At 38.5% G+C, this 18,267-nt stretch overlaps 1 protein-coding gene across 1 annotated transcript in view; it reads left to right on the forward strand.

Moving 5' to 3' along the window:
- The window catches only part of Cntnap5 (contactin associated protein family member 5), a 954,245-nt gene that overhangs the window by 458,573 nt on the left and 477,405 nt on the right, over positions 1–18,267 (forward strand). The window contains 1 exon segment of the mRNA XM_042054039.1: positions 9,341–9,484. Within this exon segment, the coding sequence (XP_041909973.1) occupies positions 9,341–9,484 (144 nt within the window).

Below are 18,267 nucleotides of genomic sequence, written 5' to 3' on the forward strand. Positions count from 1 at the left end.
AGGTGAGCTCCAGTTTCACTGACTCTATCACCATTTAATTTTTTTTAATGAGTTAGATAGTTGGTGTTTTAGTAGGCTAAGTAGGTAAAGGTACTGGCTGCCAAGCCTGATGACCTGCTTCAGTCCCATGCGTAAGGCAAGAACACAATTTCTCAGTTGGTTCTAGACTTCCACATGTTATCCTTGGCAGGTGGATATCTCCTATATGTTGACTATTTAAATAATAAACAAATGTGTTATAAATAAATAAAATAATTCAAGAAGAGAATAAGAGAATAAACATCTACTGTTGAGCTCTAGCCTCCAAGTAAATTGCACAAACATTCATGAGGACTCACAGGCACACATGAATATGTATATATTCAAGACATATCTTACTATATTAAAAATAAACAGATGACCTTAACTATGACAGAAAGTCTTTAATATTGACATTACACCAAGAAAGACCATCCTTCCTCCCCTTTATTGTTTTAGTGCTGGAGGTTAGATCAAGGGCCTCAAGCATGTTAGCCAAAAGCTCAACCATTAAGCATTTGCCCCAAGTAGTTCTTAAATAGCTTTTAATTTTATTTCTCTTCTCTAAAGCACTCAGGATGGTTTTCAGGACTCTATGTTGCAGGGCTGCTTGTGATCTTCCTGAACTCTGTAAAAGCACCTGTGGTCACAGCACTGAGCCACCAAGTCTGGATTCCTTGTCTTTATCAGTATTCAGAGAGGCCACTGATAACATATTTCCTTATTTTCTCCAAGTTTCTGCTGGAATGTTGATAGCACAGCTTAATTAGCCTTCCACTTCTAGTTGAGGTGCCTAATCAGATACTTGGAGACTGGCTGAATTAGTATAGTCATCAATAAAATAATAGAAAATTAGCCAGGCTCTCTCAGACATACATGGAGCCTGGGGCAAGAATACAAATGGAGAGAGCCACATGCCGTAATCTAAATATTTAAAGAGGTTTAAATCAAGCAAAGGATTTACTCAATCAGATGTGTTTTCAGCTTTCCTAGCAATTACAAATTGCCTTCAGAATCACACCAAATCATTTTCAGATCTGTCCATGCTGGGAATAGTTACCCCATATCCTCAGAAGAACAGCTGGGAGGGGAGAAAACCTGGTTTTGATGGTGGCAGGACACTTTTAAGTCAAGAGACTTGGATGTCTTGGGAAAGTCATCATAAAAACAGAATAATGACACGTTTGTGGTCATCTCACCTGGCTTATGAACACTGCTCCTATGGAGAAAGATGTCGTCTGTGGAACCACAGACAAATGAGTGCTCCCAGCAGGAGCCCTTGCTGTCTTAGCATATGGAGAACACTGAAGTACATATTTTCAACCAGATCTTTTCTAGAAGAATAAAATGTATACAATTTGACCAGTTGACCAAAGAACCTAGTTATCAGTATATAGAGACAAAACCCATAAAATTTATATTATACCAATTTGGCAGGTCCATTCCCTGGAGTCTGTGAGTGTGTGAAAGATACCGATTTACTCACTTAGCAGGAGGAGCCACAGGCATTACTCATCCTCTGGGCTGGACAAAAACAATGTTAATACAAATGATGTCTGGGTCCAGCCTCAAGTGCAAGATCTTATTACTCGGAGCAATGCGCTGTCTGTGGGAAAGCCAGAGTGGTCAATTTGTACTACAAAGAACCCACTGGCAGCATCTGTTGCTCTCTGCCTTACCATCTGCTTGTTCTCTTCAAGGACTGTAGCAGGCTTTTAAAGATCATGGATCTGCTTGTTGTCGTGGCAATGTGGCGAATTGCCAGGGTAGACTGATGGACCGAGAGAAGACTGGGGTTATGGAACTTTGAGTTTTCTTCAAAATAGTATAGATCTGTGAGATGGTTCAGTCAGTAATGTGCTTGCCATTCAAGCATGAGAATTTGACTTCAAAAGTGTTTGGTACTGTGGTGGATGTTTGTAATCTCATTGTTGTGATGGCAGAGGTAGGTGGATCCCTGGGTTCACTGGTCAACTAATCTTGCTGAACTGGCAAGCTCCAGGTTAAAGGAGATACCCTATCTATATTTGTTACTTTCTATTGCTGTGGTAAGCCATAATGTCAAGAGCAACTTAGAGAAGAATTGAGTTTATTTGGGGCTCACAGTTTAGGGGTTAAACTCCATGGTAGCAGAGTGGAAATTGCAGGCATATGCATTCAAATCATTGCTTTAAAAAAAACACAGATTTCACTAGAAAATTGAGATTTCTGGTTTCATTTCTAATAACAGAAACTCATCAAATATATCTGAATTGCACAAGCCCCAAAGAAAATCACACAGAGATCTCCATAAGTTATAAAACTGATTGGCCCATTAGCTCAGGCTACTTATTAGCTATTGTAGTTTATATTAACCCATTTTTTAATCTATTCTTGCCATGTGGCTCGGTACCTTTTTCACCTGGCAGGTCACATCCTGCTTCCTCGATGGTCTGTGCAGGACTGGGAGGAATCAACTTCTTCCTTCCCAGAATTCTCCTGCTCTCATTGTATCATTTCTACTTCTGGTCTGGTTTTCCCGCCTATACTTCATGCCTGGCCAATCAGCATTTATTTAAAACATGATTGACAGAATACAGACAATTCTCCCGCACCAGAATTGCAGACATCTAGGTTGGGCTGTGTATACTGAAGTAAGTTCCAAGTGAGCCAGGAACACGTAGACATGAATGGAGAGATGGCTTGGTGGGAAAAGCACTTGCCTAGTAAAAATGGGAACCTGGGTCATCTTCTTAGAACATTGTTCTAGTTTGCTTTATTTTGCTATAATAAATACCACGATCAAAAACCACTGAGGAAGAAAGGGCTTATTCCATCTCATTCTTCCAGGTAACAGCCCATTACTGAGGGAGTAAAGTGGAGAACTCAAGCAAAGCCTATAGAAGAGGACTGCTTATTGGCTTGTTTTCCATGGCTTGATCAGTCTTCATTCTTCTGTAATGTACAGGTGGCATTGCCCACGGTGGGTTAGGCATTTCCAAACCAATCATTAATAAAGAAAATGCCCATAGGGCTTCAACAGGCTGATCTGGTGGAGGTATTTTCTAAATTTGAAATCTCTCTTCCTAGATGACCCAATTTGTGTCAAGTTGACAAAAAATTAAGTAAATGAACGAACCAACACACTGATGATGAGGGAAAGCCTGGTGTACTAGAGAGCACTTGTAATCTCAGTGTGTGGGAGACAAATGCAGATAAATTTCTGATGCTCATTTACCAGTCTAGGCAAATTAGTGGACATCAAATCCTGAGGAGAAGCATTGTCTCAGAAAATACAGCGGGCAGAGCCTGAAGAACAACAGTCTAGGATGATCTTTCTCACACATATTCATGCGTGTGCATTCATGCATACACACACTTAGATTCAAATTACTATGCTAAAATTTTTTATTACATTTTATTATCTATTGTGTCTTTATGTGTTTTTCTTATAATTCACCTGTGGAGGTCAGAGGCTGGCTTGCAAAAGTTCATGCTGTTCATCCACCATTTGGATCCTTGGGATCAATTCAGACTGGCAGGATTATTGGCAATCCATCTCCCCAACCATCAAACAAATATTTAAAAATAAAGAGATTTTACCAAAAAATTAAGAGTTCTTGTCTTATTTATCAGTGACAGAAATTCACCAGCTTTGGTTACATTCCAAAGAAGGGCTGTCCTTTTGATGGCCATGACATTTTTATGTGTCTCAGAAATACCCAGCTTGGTTACATTTCAGAGGAGCCTGGAAAAGAAGACAATAGCTCACATCTTTTGTTGGAGACAGTCCATAACAAAACTGACAACCAGAGCAAAAACAATAATGTACATTTAAACTGAGCTAGAGAAAAACATATGTAACAGAGAGAGGAACTTATTATCTTCAAAGTAGCACCAAAGATCAAAAAAAAAAAAAAAGAGGGCAGGTCTGAGATAAAGATATGGTTATAAGGTCAAAGGAAAAGGGAGGCAAGTTTTGGAGCATCATACATTTAACATCAAAGGGGGCTTCTTCCTGCAACTCTTCCAGCTGCAGCCTATCTGTGACACTAGAAATCCCATCAGACTCCTTGGGAGAGGAGATTATCCGAGGCAATCTGTCAGTGGAATGTGTCGTCTACCTGGTTTCATCAGATCTAAGATCAAAGCAAGACACACTACATAATTCAAGAGGACAAACAAGAACAGACAACAGAATTCTCAAAAAGCAAAAGTCAAGAATAGAGTGAGAAGGACATTGCTTATTATACCTTTTCATCCGAGTCAACAATTATTGTTTTGATCTGCTATGCTTGAATGATATATTCAGAATGAGGATGCTGGAGAGGTACCTTAGCAGATAAGGTACATGTTGTACCAACATAAAGACTCCCAATCCTGTGAAAAAAGTCAGCTGGCCACAGTTGATCAGCCTTGTGCTTTAGCATTGGGAACATGGAAGTGGAAAGATCTTGGAGGCTCTTTGGCTACCCAGTCTCACCAAATTAGTAAGTACTGGGTTCAGTGGGAGACTCTGCCTCAAAATGTAAGGTGGAAGTTGGTTGAGGCCAATGTTGATCATTGGTTTCTACATACATATCCATATGTACACAGATGTGCATACACATGAACACACACAAAAATGAGTAAGAAAATTCTTTGAAGTCAATTTATTTTAAAATATTTCAACAATAAATTATTAAATTGATATGGAAACCATCATATATAGCAAAATTAATACCGTTGAAAGTAAAAATTAAGATAAAAGTGTAAAGGTCATGGTACGTCTGTCACTATGCTCTAATTTACTCTGTGTTTACTGTATGAGGGTATCACATAAACTATAAACAAATGCAACACTTAGAAAATAGTTAGCTGCTGCCATCTAAAATTACTGGCTCCCTCTGCCTTGCTACAAGCTGTCCTATAGTAGCTTTCTAGTGGGAGGCATGGATGGTTAAGGGAATCTGCATAAGCAATGCAGTTATACAGCTAGGTGAATGACCCAAGGGACAGAGTCACCTCAAAGGGAATAAGAGGTAGTGTGTTCTAGATTCAAATATGAGTGACCCTGACCTAAGAACACAGATTCACACTGCCTCCAGGAGCATGTGCCACCATTGCAATACAGAACAAAAAAGTCATCTATCAAGGTCATTTTAAAACACAATCAGGTACAGGAGAGTGAGGAGTGGCTTCCATAGATGTTGAATATCTTCTGATTACATTCTTAAACTTTTGGTTGGTGGAAGACAGCAGTCTATTTACACATTCCTATGAGGACTTCAGCTAATAGCTGGGATGTTAGGTCAGACACAGAAGTGAAAATTAATAACAACAGAGGAGACTCAACAGAGCCCAGACCTGTAAGATTCCTACTCAGGACAATGGAAGAGGCTAAAACCCAGGCTTGTAGAATGTGGCATAGCTAAGACATTTTTCTGAGAACTTCAGTTCACAGAGTCAAGGAGAAAACCAAAACTGGGAACTTGAGCGTTGGCCACATTTATCCGAACAAGTCAGGAGAAAGGTTTACAAGCAATCAATATCAAACCTTGCAAATAATATCTTCCATAATTTACCCATTGTAAATCATACACAAGTGTAACCTGGTCCAAGAGATAATTCCAAGTGAAAGTTTAACTTTTGCTATCAAATCTTTCATAAATCAGATAAAAATCAAATATAAATGACCTGAAATTATGATTACTAAAGCACAATGCACAGTTCTCTATTAAGATGGCATATATGGTTTTGGGAAATATTTAGAGAAATTAATGTGGAATATTGAAGGAACGTTATCAACACATAAGCAGACTTTTCCATCCTGACTACCTGAAAATGAATTAAGTCTCCAATTCATAGTACTATTATGATGTCAAATTCTTCGGGGAAAAAACACAACAGAAAATAAAGTCCATTCCTCCAGTGGAACCCCCTCTCAGAGAGTTATTTTTTCATAATTTTTTAAATGAATTTAAATTTTCTCTGCTAATATAAAAGAAACTCAAATGTGGAATGTATATTCATGCTCAAATATACCTCAGTAAAACTGTCATTTTCTCCTTTTAGCTGGGTTCACGGTGTTTCCTCGTGAACACCAGTGCAATGATAAGTCAGTGTTGTTGAGGGAAGGATGGAATGGTGGTAATGGTCCTACCTTCATTCTGCAGCTGTGATTAAACACTATGACAAAGCAACTTGAGTCATGAAGGGTGTATTTGGCTTACACTTCCTGGTGACAATCCATCACTGAGGGAAATCAGGATAGGAATTCTCTCTGGAACTTGAACAAAATTCTGATTCTCTCTGGCCTCCATTCAGCTTGCTTTCTTCTATAGCCAAGACCTAACTGCTTAGGCATGGTACTGCCAACAGTGGGTGGACCCTCCAACACAAGCAAGCAACTAATACAATCTCTCTTAAGCATGTCAACAGGCTAATCTGACCTGGGCAGTCCTTCAGTTAAGATTCTCCTGAATAGTGCGCCTTTGTGTCAACTTGACAGTTGAAGCGAACTAAGGCACTAACAACTTGTCATTGTTTTCTTAAAGCCATCTACAGTAAAGAGTTTCTTATTTCTTCACTCTGAGCTGTTAACCAGCAGAGTGGCTCTCTTGGTGTCTCACATCATCACCATTGACATGTGATTTACTTGTTCTACCTGGAAATGTCACCCAGTAGCTTCAGCTGTTTTGTGCCTGTGAAAATCATGTGCCATCTTTTACTGCTTCTGGATGTGATGTCTGCCATGCCGTGATGCAGCCTGTGAGACAGAGCTCCTGGGACTTCCCAACCTCTAAGACCTGTTACCTGCTTCATGTCTGCCATGCTGTGATGGAGCCTGTGAGATACAGTTCCTGGGACCTCCCCAAATCCTGGTTCAGTTACTCACCATACTGCTTCTTGTGTATTTTCCAAGAGCCTCAGTATATTAAACCTCTTATCATGTTCTTGTGCCTTTGGTAGCCTTACATTGGTGACTATGTCACAACCTATCAGCTCTAGGTTGTGTCCCTCCTGCCCAGCTGCTTTGCTCTGGGGCCATTCTGAGTCCCAGGCAACTCTGAGTCCCAGGCAATTCTGTCTTGCATCATAATGGATATAAAGTTGCTTAACAACTTTACATATTGGTAAGCAGAACACCCAGACAGAAGTAGCTTAAGGATGGATGGGTTTATTTTGACTCACAGTCTGGGGACACAGTCTATCATGGCAAAGAAGGTGTGGCATTAGAAACTGAGGCAGCTTGTCATATTACATCCACAGTCAAGATGCAGAAAAAGTCAAGGGCTATGTACAAATTGCCTTCTCCCTTCTTATTCAGTTGGAGGCCCCACCATTCAATGGAAGCACCCGAAATAAACCAGTCTAGAAAGCATCTCTCTGAGATGCCCAAAGACTTGCTCTTCAGGGATTCTTCATTCTGTTTAGTTGACCATCAATATTAGCCATCACAAGTGCTTTCTTCCTCCTTAGTGCCCCAGAGAGGACCAGATAGAAAGCCCCAGGATCCCCCCTGCTTTACTCCCATCCCACAAAACCAAGTCTTAGAAAACTTTAACCAGAAAAATTAAGTAAAACAAAAGTATGGAGAATAAATTTGAAGAATAAAGTGTTTTGTGACTATCCAATGACTTTGATGTATACCTCAAATTCAAAGAAATTGCCTAGAAAGCATACACAAATAACTGCTTAGAGAATAAAGAGCACTTCAAAGTTAAAAATAGATGAAAGCATCATGATTACATTTAGAAAGTAAAACAGAATGGAAAGTAATAGAAAGTAATAAACACGATACAGCCCCATCACAGTGGGAAATATTTAAAATCTTTGTAACTTATAATGAACTAAACATCTGGGTTCAATATATTACTGATATGTTAGTTGATGACTCATGATGGGAAAACTGAGAGAAGATGCCATGGTTGAGAGAACATGTTCTCCTCTCACACTGTACACTCGAAAGAGAAGAGGAAAGGAGATGGGGGAGGTAATAGAGGAGACAGAGAAAATAGAGAAAAGAGGACACAGGGAACAGAGGTGACAGAGGTCAAAGAGAAGAAAGATGAAAGGGGGAAGAGAGTATTAGGTAATATAGCTTTTCAAAGAATGGAGAAAATCTGGGTGCAGGTTAACGATAGGGAGGCAACTGAGAGGGTAGCTACTATCTCTTATCTTGCATAATAGAAGTATTAGATATTTTCTCTTCACTCTATCCATCATAAATTCATAAAATATACATAGTAAAGAAAAATAACATCCAGTAATTATCTCAGGCATCTGTCATTAAAATACAGTTCTGTGTCTAAACTTTGTAGATGTGTGTGTCAGAGGCTGAGGGGTTGCATGCCCCTATGTGTGGATGTGCCAAGTTGTGCCTGTAGGGGTGAGAAGACAGCTTCCAGCAGTTGTTGACATTTCTCCTTGCGACAGGGTCTTTCTGGCTTGAGCAGCTGCAGTGTTTGAGATTCTGGATGATTCTTCTGTCCTGCCCTAACAAATATCCATAGTAGTGCTGGGATCACAGATGCCGGCTAGGCTACCTCATCTGGCTTCCTTTTCTTTTCATTTCTTTTTTTCTTTCTTTTTTGCTGTTGTTTTGTTTTGTTTTTGACAGGGGTTCTAGGAATCCACTCAGGTCACTGAGACTCTACAGCTAGTGCTCTTACCCCTGAGCTTCTCCTGCCCTTGTGTGTACAACTTTCTCATCATTAGAGTCATATTTCACAACCAATAATAATTCTTCTACTTTATACTCAAAATTGCATTAATTTTCTATTTTACCATAAATATTTGATAATTGTCATTCTTACAGTTCTAGAATGCTGATTATTAATTGATTCCTAAATCCATAGGTTATTTTTGTGTTATTTTAGCCTTTTATCTTTATAGATAGCAATTGGGGAACAACTCTGTGCATATAAATTTTTTGGTTACTGTGAGTTTTAGAACTATGTGTCCCTGGAGGTGAGCAAGTATCTGTTTGGTTTCTGAGGTGTTTTAGTGCTGTTTCCTCTCTGCTGCTGTGCTCCAGATAACCATAACGATGTTGATTTATTTTATTTTCTCTTTTTCCTTTGTAAATTACTGTTTTATTTAGTATTAAAAAGTTTTAAGAAAGGAATGAAAATGGTTTTGTAAAGTAAGCCCATAAGAGGCAAGCAATTACAGATATTTTTATATGGGCTCATCAGTGTCCTCTAAACGGAGTAATCAAGTGGCATCTGCAATTACTAAAGCCGTATGGCTCACACATACAATTAAATCCAGAGGATGTACTTACTTCTCTTACATTCCTACTTCTTCAGAGCTTGTTACTAAGAGCTGACTCTTATTTATTTATTTTTTCACCATGAAGCTCAGTTTTGGAGGAATTCCAGTGCCAAGCAAACCTGGAACCTTTTTAAAGAAAAACTTTCATGGCTGTATTGAAAACCTTTACTACAATGGAGTGAACATAATTGACTTGGCTAAAAGACGCAAGCATCAGATCTACTCTGTGGTAAGTCCACTCTCTCTGTCTGTTACCTAGCAGTTTGTGGACTTGGGTAAGTCTTGCTTTGGTCCTCTACCCATGCATCTCTTCACACTGTGTTAGTCTCGCGCGTTTAGAATTTTCGTCAGCCAAGGCTGAGTCTGTAGTTCATTCGTTAGTGGGCTTGCCCAGAGTGTATAAAACCCTGAATTCCATTCCCACCTCCATACAAAAATGGGTGTTTTAGTTAACTTTATAGCTATGGTCTGACACAAAACAATCTAGAGTAGGAAGGCTTTATTCTGGTTCATAGTATGAAAGAATGGATTTCATCACTGCAGAGATACATGACAGTAGAAGGAGGAAGCTAGTTGGTGACACTACATCAGCACTTAAGACAGAGTGAACAGGAATTGTTGCTGGGATAGAAAAGTCTTAGACCCTCTGCTAGTGACTAAACTATAGCAAGGCTCTGCCTCCTCAAGGTTCTAAAATCTTCCCAAACAGGACTATCTTCTACATGCTAAGTGTTCAAACACATGAGCTTAGAGAGAATATTTCCTTCTCTGGCCACAATTGTCACGGTGCTGCACACCTGTAATCGCAGAACTTTGGAGGGGAAAGCAGGCAGATCAGAATTTTAGGTCATCCTCCATTACATAGCAACTCTGAGGGCAGCATTTTCCATGAGGCCCTGCCTCAAAAAAATTAAAAAGGAAATCAAAGAATTATCATCCTATTTGCTGAATTTATTTGGGAAAAGAGCCAACTGAGAAAAGGAGACTGCAAATCATTTCTTTGGTGAAATCAAGTATAGACATTTAAAGAATATTGCTTTCTTGGCTGTGTGGAAGATTTGAAATCTATGCAGACTAATATGGATTTTCATTAACAAAATTCTAAGAAATGCAATGAAAGAATAGATCCTGCTAAATTATGTGGCTAGGACATTTTGTGTATACTTATTGATTATATTAAGCAAGACATTTTAAATGATACTACAATATTAGTGTCTTAGAGGTTCCTTGCACATCACTTATAATGACAGTGGATTAAAGGCCTCACTAATTCACTAACGTCTATTTTCCCTAACACACCTTGAGTTTTATGAGGAGTCTTTAAAAAATTATCCTTGAATTTTCTCTCCTCCTTTCATTTGCTCTTACATCTGCATTCCCTTTCAAATCCAAGGCCTCCTTTTCTTTAATTATTATTAAACACACACACACACACACACACACACACACACACTCCCACTCACACACATACACACACACTCAAAGACTCACACACACACAAGCTGCTGTTTATTTATTGCTGTTCATATGCATATCTTTTCTGGGCTGATGATGTGAGATTGGATAACCTATCAAGAGGCTCGACCCTGGGGAATATTTATGCTACCTCTCTCAGCAGCCATTAATTTTCTGCAGCTCTTCTTCTAGTAAGATTTTCACCTGTCATATTGGCATGGCAACTGGTGTTGTCAATGTGCAGGCTTTGAATAGGCAGCTGTACTGTGGAGACTGATGGGTGCAGTTTCCCTGACAAATATAAAAAATACTATCACACATCAGACATTCTAGGTGTACACACACACACACACACACACACAACCTACCTTGAATATAATGAGGCCTCAAAAATAATATGTATGTCTCCAGGTATAATTAAGGAGTTATATATTTCCTCTGGTTCTCTGAGTGTTTTTTGGTGTTACTACATATTGAGTTCCATTTAGTACTATTTGTTGAGGGTAGTTGGCCCTGTTTATCATGTAATAGCAATCTCTCTCTCTAGTGATAATCTTGTTCTAAAGTCTACTTTACCCAACTATAACATTGACATATAAGCTCTCTTCTTTTTGTCTTTCGTTCTTTTTTCCTTCCTCTTTCTTTCTTTCTTTCTTTCTTTCTTTCTTTCTTTCTTTCTTTCTTTTTTTCTTCTTTTCCTCTTTCTCTCTTCTTTCTTCTTTCTTTCCTCTCTTCTCTCTCTCGTTCCTTCCTTCTTTCTTTCTTTCCTTCCTTCCTTCCTTCCTTCCTTCCTTTCTTCCTTCCTTCCTTCCTTCCTTCCTTCCTTTTTTTCTTCATTTTTATTATTTGAGACAGGATTCCTCTGTTGTAGCCCTGGCTGTCCTGAAACTTGCTCTGTAGACCAAGCAAGCCTCAAACATAGAGATCTGCCTGCCTCTTCCTCCTAAATGCTTGGTTTAAAGGCGTGTACCATCACTACCCAAAATGATGCTTTCAATATTTGTATTCTGTAGTTTTCTCCCACATTGTTTGTCTTTTAAGCCATCTGTATCATTATTTGTTGTTTATAATAAATAGTTCAGTCATATATTTTAATCAACTCAAATTTTTATTGGTATGCTTGAGCTATTTACACTTAATGCAATTATTGATTGCTTAAGTACTGATCTACAGTTATTGCCTCCTGTTTGTTCTGTTTTAATTCTTTTCCTTTTTTTAAAAAATAATACATGTGTTGATAAAATTTTACAACTTAATTTTGGTATGTGAATATCTGTTGTGGAATATTAATTAAGATGTGTTACATTCATTTATGCTGTGGAATATCTCTTTAATTATGTGAAGATTATTGCATTTTTTATGTTGCATTTGTTTAACTGTGTGAAGCTGTGTTACTTTGCCTGCCTAATACACCTGATTGGTCTAATAAAGAGCTGAACAGCCAATAGCTGAGCCGAAGAGGGATAGGTAGGGTTGCCAGCAGAAAGAATAACTTGGAGAATAAAAGGAAAGGAGGGAAGAACAAGAATAGGAGGAGAGGAGATTGCAAGGGGCCAGCCACCCAGCAATACAGCAAATCATAGGAGAAGGAAAGACGAAATATACAGTAATAGAAAAAGGTAAAAGTCTGGAGGCAAAAGGTAGTTCTGATAATGTATGCTAGCTAGAAATAAGGCAAGCTAAAGCCAAGAATTTATAAGAATAAGTGTATTTATTGAGAGTTTGATGGTAGAATCTTAAAGAGTAAAACCAAAATAAAAAACACCCCCTCAAAGAACCCTACAAGTGTCTCTCAGCATAGTTTTTGTTCATGGTTTCTCAGCGTTATAATGTTTATACATAGTTTTTTGGTGAATTAATGGTTTTTATCATTTGATCAATATAATTGAAATATAGATATGTCATCTCTCTTGAAACCCATCTATCCTTTTATGTTTATTTTTGCTAATTATTTTTCTTTGTAATTAGAACCTTATCAGTTGCTTTCACTTTTGCTTTGATTTTTCAAAATAATTTCAAAAATGTAAGAGAATAGGTGTTTATTGAATTTATTATTTTTGGTATACTTTAAAATTTGGAAAGAACACAAAGAAAGTGTACTAATAGGCACAAGGAAACATAAAAGGCAGGCAAATGACACATGAGTCATAAAAAGGCATCTAATGCCCCCCACCCCAAGTTTCAACTCTGTCCATAGTTGTAGTTGCTTGGTTTTTTCCTGTTGTGGGTGTGAGAATCCAGCCTTCTGTGTATTGAATAGCATAGCAAGAGCTGGTTTGGCAAAGCAGTAAGATATGCCACTCCCTTGAGGCAGTGGCTCTGAAAGCTGCAGTGACTTTTATACATGACAAGTCACTGAGCACAGGTGTCACCCTGCCCACTAGAAAGGAGTTTCATAACCTTAGAAATTACACTTCTTCCTTCTGTTTAAAACAGTATAAATCCATTTTAACACAGCTTTAATATATATAGAAACAGCGATGCTATACATCAAGCTAAGATTTAAATATTTTTTTGTCTTTTTTCTTCCTTATTCTCTTAAATCTCCTTTTATGCCCCTTCTATTTGGATACATTCCTTTAGCTATGCTTTTTAGCATATATGTGAATATGCCAGATTCTCATAGCTTCTTTCAACTTGGAATATTATGGCTGACTTCCTTGATGTAAAGTTTAGAGTTATTAGCTTTTTACTTAGCACGTGGAAATGTTAAATGATGTACTGCATCATTTAAAAATTCCTGTTGGATCTAGGGAATATATCAGGCATGTCTGAGAAAGCTCACACTTGGATAAGGAACGACAGTTTTTAAAAAGATTTGCACCATGTTTCTAACTTCTTTAATTTGAAAGCTTTAGGGTGGTGTTAAGAAGATAGCAGACCCTGACTAGTTCTGGGATGCTGGATATTAATGCTTATTCATCAGTAGATCACACTTAAGAGTCCTTAAAATTTTCCCACTCACCTATAAGAACTTAGATTACCTATGTTACTTGTGCAGTCACTGGCTTGCCAATTATATTGCAAATTGCTAACACAGGGGTTACTATGGTGATTTGAATGAGGATGCCCAACCCATGCACACACCATAGGCTTTTATATTAGAATTCTTGTTCTCCAGTTGTTGGAACTTTGGGGGAATGATTAGGTGGTGTGTCCTTTCTGGAGTAGGTGTGACATCCTGCCTAGGCTTTAAGGTTTCAAAAGACTCTTGCCATTTCAGTGCTGTCACTCTGCCTTATGTGGCTGGGGGTCAAGATGTGAGCTTTCAGATGCTCTTTCACTCCATCATCTGCTTATACCAGATCTTAGAGAGGGAGAGGATTTCTACATTTTATGTAGATATCTCTGTGCTCTGTAAGTCTATATCTGCAAAGTGAAGAGCTCTATACACCATTCTAAAATATATTTTCTTAGAAATGTAAAAGAACATAGTTTTAGAAAAAAACTAACATAAACCATTCAGAATAAGCATTAGTAGGTGAAGGAGTTCTCACTCTTTGGACAACCTTGACCGGGCTGAAGAGGAAGAGCTTTGAAGGAAGAAAGAGCTTTCCTTTTCAGTCCTTCGGTTGGCAGCCACCCTGCGTAAACAGGGCATGAAGGAAAGAGCCTTTCATCATCCAGAAAAGGGTTCAGACTCTTCTAAGCTTTCAGGGCACTGTGTGTGTGTGTGTGTGTGTGTGTGTGTGTGTGTGTGTGTGTAGCTGGAAGTGAAATTCAATAGAGTGAGGAAAGACAATATGGGTTTCTGGATGTCAGCAACCTCTATATTATTTCCTTTTCTGGGTGAATCCTGAATCGAAATGTTAATAAATGTTTTTCATCTTTTTACTAAGGACAGCTTTTACCAGATTGTCCAAAACTTTCTAGTCCATTTAAGTCCTCGGGTCTTAATTGACAGTATAGTTATTATAAGGCACAGAGAACCATTTAGCACTAATGCATTTGGGAAAAAAGACTGAATCTAAGAACAAATTTTACTGCGCAGGTAGAAAATCTTAGCTTTCACGTTTACAATATAAAGAAAGAAACACACGTTACTTTTTCCCAAATTGCTTTCATCTCCCTTATCAATTGAGAATTCGTACATAGACACACACACACACACACATAGATAAACACACACACATATATAAAACATATTATTATAAAATATAAACATGCATACCTGGTATATTTCTTTGGCATCCCTTCATAATGCAATGGTTCACACTACTAAATACAAAAGCAGATATTTTTATGCCACAATCAAGCTTAAAGTTTCCCCAAAAGACACCACATCTGCCTCCCAGTCAACTTTGTTCCAAGTCACAGTCACTGTGGTGCTATGAGAAATTCTAAAAAAAAAAAAGGTATGTTACTACTTTTTGTCTGTTATTTTTGGTGTTCATAGTTCTCCTGAAGCCACTGAGTCTTCAGAAGGCTTAGAAGTTCAGGGCTTATCATGAGATTTACAGAATTAAGAAAGAAAGAGGGTTAGTAGATGCCCATTAATGACAAATTTTGACTCAAGGCACAAGGAAATTCAGGCCTTCCTCTGCTCATGGAACACAGGCCTTTCTTGCAGGCTGTATTCACCCAGCATCACCTTTGCAATCCTTCATCCCCTTCTTATGGGACCTGCCCACTCCCTGGAGATTTAACAGCCGCTCCATGGGGATAATTCAATTTAGTCTTTATAGCCCAATTTGACTACAGGACGATCTTCCACATTTCAGAGTGTGCAGTAAAACTAACAGCTCAGAGTAGACATAAAAATACCTAGCTATTCTTCCCCAAATCCAACCGCTGTGTGAACACAGCTCCATGTAATAAACAATCAGAGAGCAAATAGGCCACTGAAGTGTGTGTGGTAGCTCTAATGTGGATTATTATACACAGAATATAGGAAGCATAATGCCTTGACAGCTTCCAGTGCTCTGTAAGAAATGATGCTTCCTTGTGACCTTTCTCTTGTGAGTGTAAGATCCCCCCATTTTTGACACAAGGAGAATAGCATGATTATTTGGTCATTGGTTAACTCCCATTCCCTTTATGTAGGGTTTCAAATGATCTTTTCTAATATATGACCGTAGAGCTCAGCTCTGAAGAGACAATTAAGTCTATAAATTGTTTGATTTTTAGCCCCAGGACCTGAGTTTTATTACCAGAACTCATAAAAGAAAAAAACAAAACAAAACAAACAACAAATAAAAAACAGTTAAAAATAGTGGACTAAGCCTGTAACAGATCGATAGTCTGGTTGCTGTATTTCAGCAGAGTCACAGAGTCTTTCAAAAACAAGTGACACTCGAAGTTGTGCTCTGGCTAACACGTTTTTGTATACATATTGTCAAGCAGATACACACACAATGCAACCCAAAGGACTCCTGTTACTTTATTTGGTCTTCCATTAGAGAAAAGAAAAAGGTAGATAGCTAAAAGCAAACCTGCAATATTTATACAGTTAGCGATGAAACCAATAAATCAAGTCAAATCACTTGTGTGTGGCTGTCTCCAAGCAGCTGAAGTCAGAGCACTAAGTGGACAGAGGACAACACTAAACACATACTATGCCATCTCAGGCACACGGCTACCATTACTGAAGAATCGCAGTGTTCTCTTCCATTTGTTCTAGACAAGGCCTGATGGTCTACTCAAGCAGAGTTCCCATAAGTAGCTCTCCTAGCGTTCTGGTGGGGAGTGTGAGTAGAGAGCTTCCATGAATCACTCACCTGTGCAGGTTTGGACAAATGACCAAAGTGAGAGAGTTACAGTATCTGCACTTAAGTGCCAGTAAAATTCATAGTCAACAGAGAATAATACCTGAGTATTCAGAAAATACCTGGCACTCTAGGCTGTTGAGTAAAACATTCTGCAAATTATTCAACTGAAGCTGGCATGTGAGCTTAACCTGACATTTTACACAGTGCAAGAATGGAGTAAGATATAGTTTCCAGGCCTTTGACTGCATCTGAATTGTAGTTTGCCCCCAACTATGCCATTACAAAGTACCTTTGAATAGCTATATTATTATAATCTCATCTATCTCTTTAACTTGGAGAAACGTAATGATCACTCCAATCTTGACTAAGTAAATAATTGGCTTCTTTAAAAGAAGATTTGTATTGGAGTATAAATACAGACGATGTTTTCTGGTGAACTTGGGTAAATAAGACCTATAAATGAGCAGGAAGTGAGCATTTGTGAATGTTAGCATTATTTGTCTGCACCTAAGAGACAACAAGGTAAGTGTGCAAGTGTATGGTAGCCTGCAGGCATTTGTGCACACACACACACACACACACACACACACACACACACACACACACTCCCTAGGAATAATAAACTTTGTTTATCTTCCTATGACCCAGGAACCCATCAAAGCTGCTCAGAGAAAACTACCTTCTGTCTAGTGAAACCTATAATCTCTGCAGCTTGTCCCTAGGATTGTCTTTCATCTCTGTGAGTGTTCTCTGTGATAAATGATACTTTCCCTTTATGATGGCTGTCTTCCTTGTCCATTTGACCAGTCTGACATTCACATCACATGCCTCTGTGCTGTGTTTCTCAGACACCGGAAAAAAATGATTTCTAAGTTGTTAGGCTCCTGAGCCTCACTCGCTTCGTTTCTTTGGGAAATCTGGATGAAATAGTTCAAGGTCAGATGAAGAATAATGTGGCTGAAAGTTAAATAATAATAAAATAAATGAACAGTGGAATGGTCATTATCTTAATTCATTTGGGCAGCTGGAGTAAAATTCCATAAAGCAGGTGGCCTATAAACAACAGCAATTTATTTCTGCCAGTCCTGGAGGTTGGGCTCTTGGATTTCATAGCACAGCATGCTGTGTGCTGACAGAGTTGGATTCTGGGTTGATGATATTCTACCTCCAACTAAACCTTTATAGAGAAGAGTGTCCATTCAGAATTTCAGCATCTCCTGCAAGGCTTCTCCTTAAATCACTTCAATGTTTCAAGAGTCCTTAGGGCCAGAGGCTGGACCTTGGTAGTCTTAACAAGCCAAGTTCAGTGATCTATTCTCAGTAAGTAAATTAAGTTCAATAAACCATTTCAAACAAATGATATTGAAAAGCAGAGAAAGATTTTTTTTCAATGTGGCCACAATAGAATGAGGAGCAAGGAAGACCAGTGGTCCCTACATCCACTTTTTGCATCCTGACATGGGGTTTAGTTATAAATAAAGGACAAGAAGCTTTCATAGTGAAAGTTTGGTTCTGCCCATCATTGAATCATTATTGTCTGAATTCCAGTCTCTCCCACACAGGGGTCTGATAAGTTGTCAACATGCTGAGAGATGCCATCCTAGGAGATAGGTTTCTCATATCAGTCTCTCCCTTCTTCCAGTATGAGAGTCTTAGAGGAATTCCAGTTTCTTAGGATCCATCTTAAACTGTCTGATGACTGAAGGGAAGCAATGCAGAGTCTAGAACATGGTCATTATTGCAAGACCTTTACATTTGCAATTGCCTTTCAGTGTAGCAATTTCGAAGAAAGCAAACATTCACAATTTGGAGGTAATCTTCTCTGAAATTGACCTTAATTCAGTGTTGC

This window comes from Arvicola amphibius, chromosome 12 (genome assembly GCF_903992535.2).
Source record: "Arvicola amphibius chromosome 12, mArvAmp1.2, whole genome shotgun sequence".
Classification (NCBI taxonomy): domain Eukaryota; kingdom Metazoa; phylum Chordata; class Mammalia; order Rodentia; family Cricetidae; genus Arvicola; species Arvicola amphibius.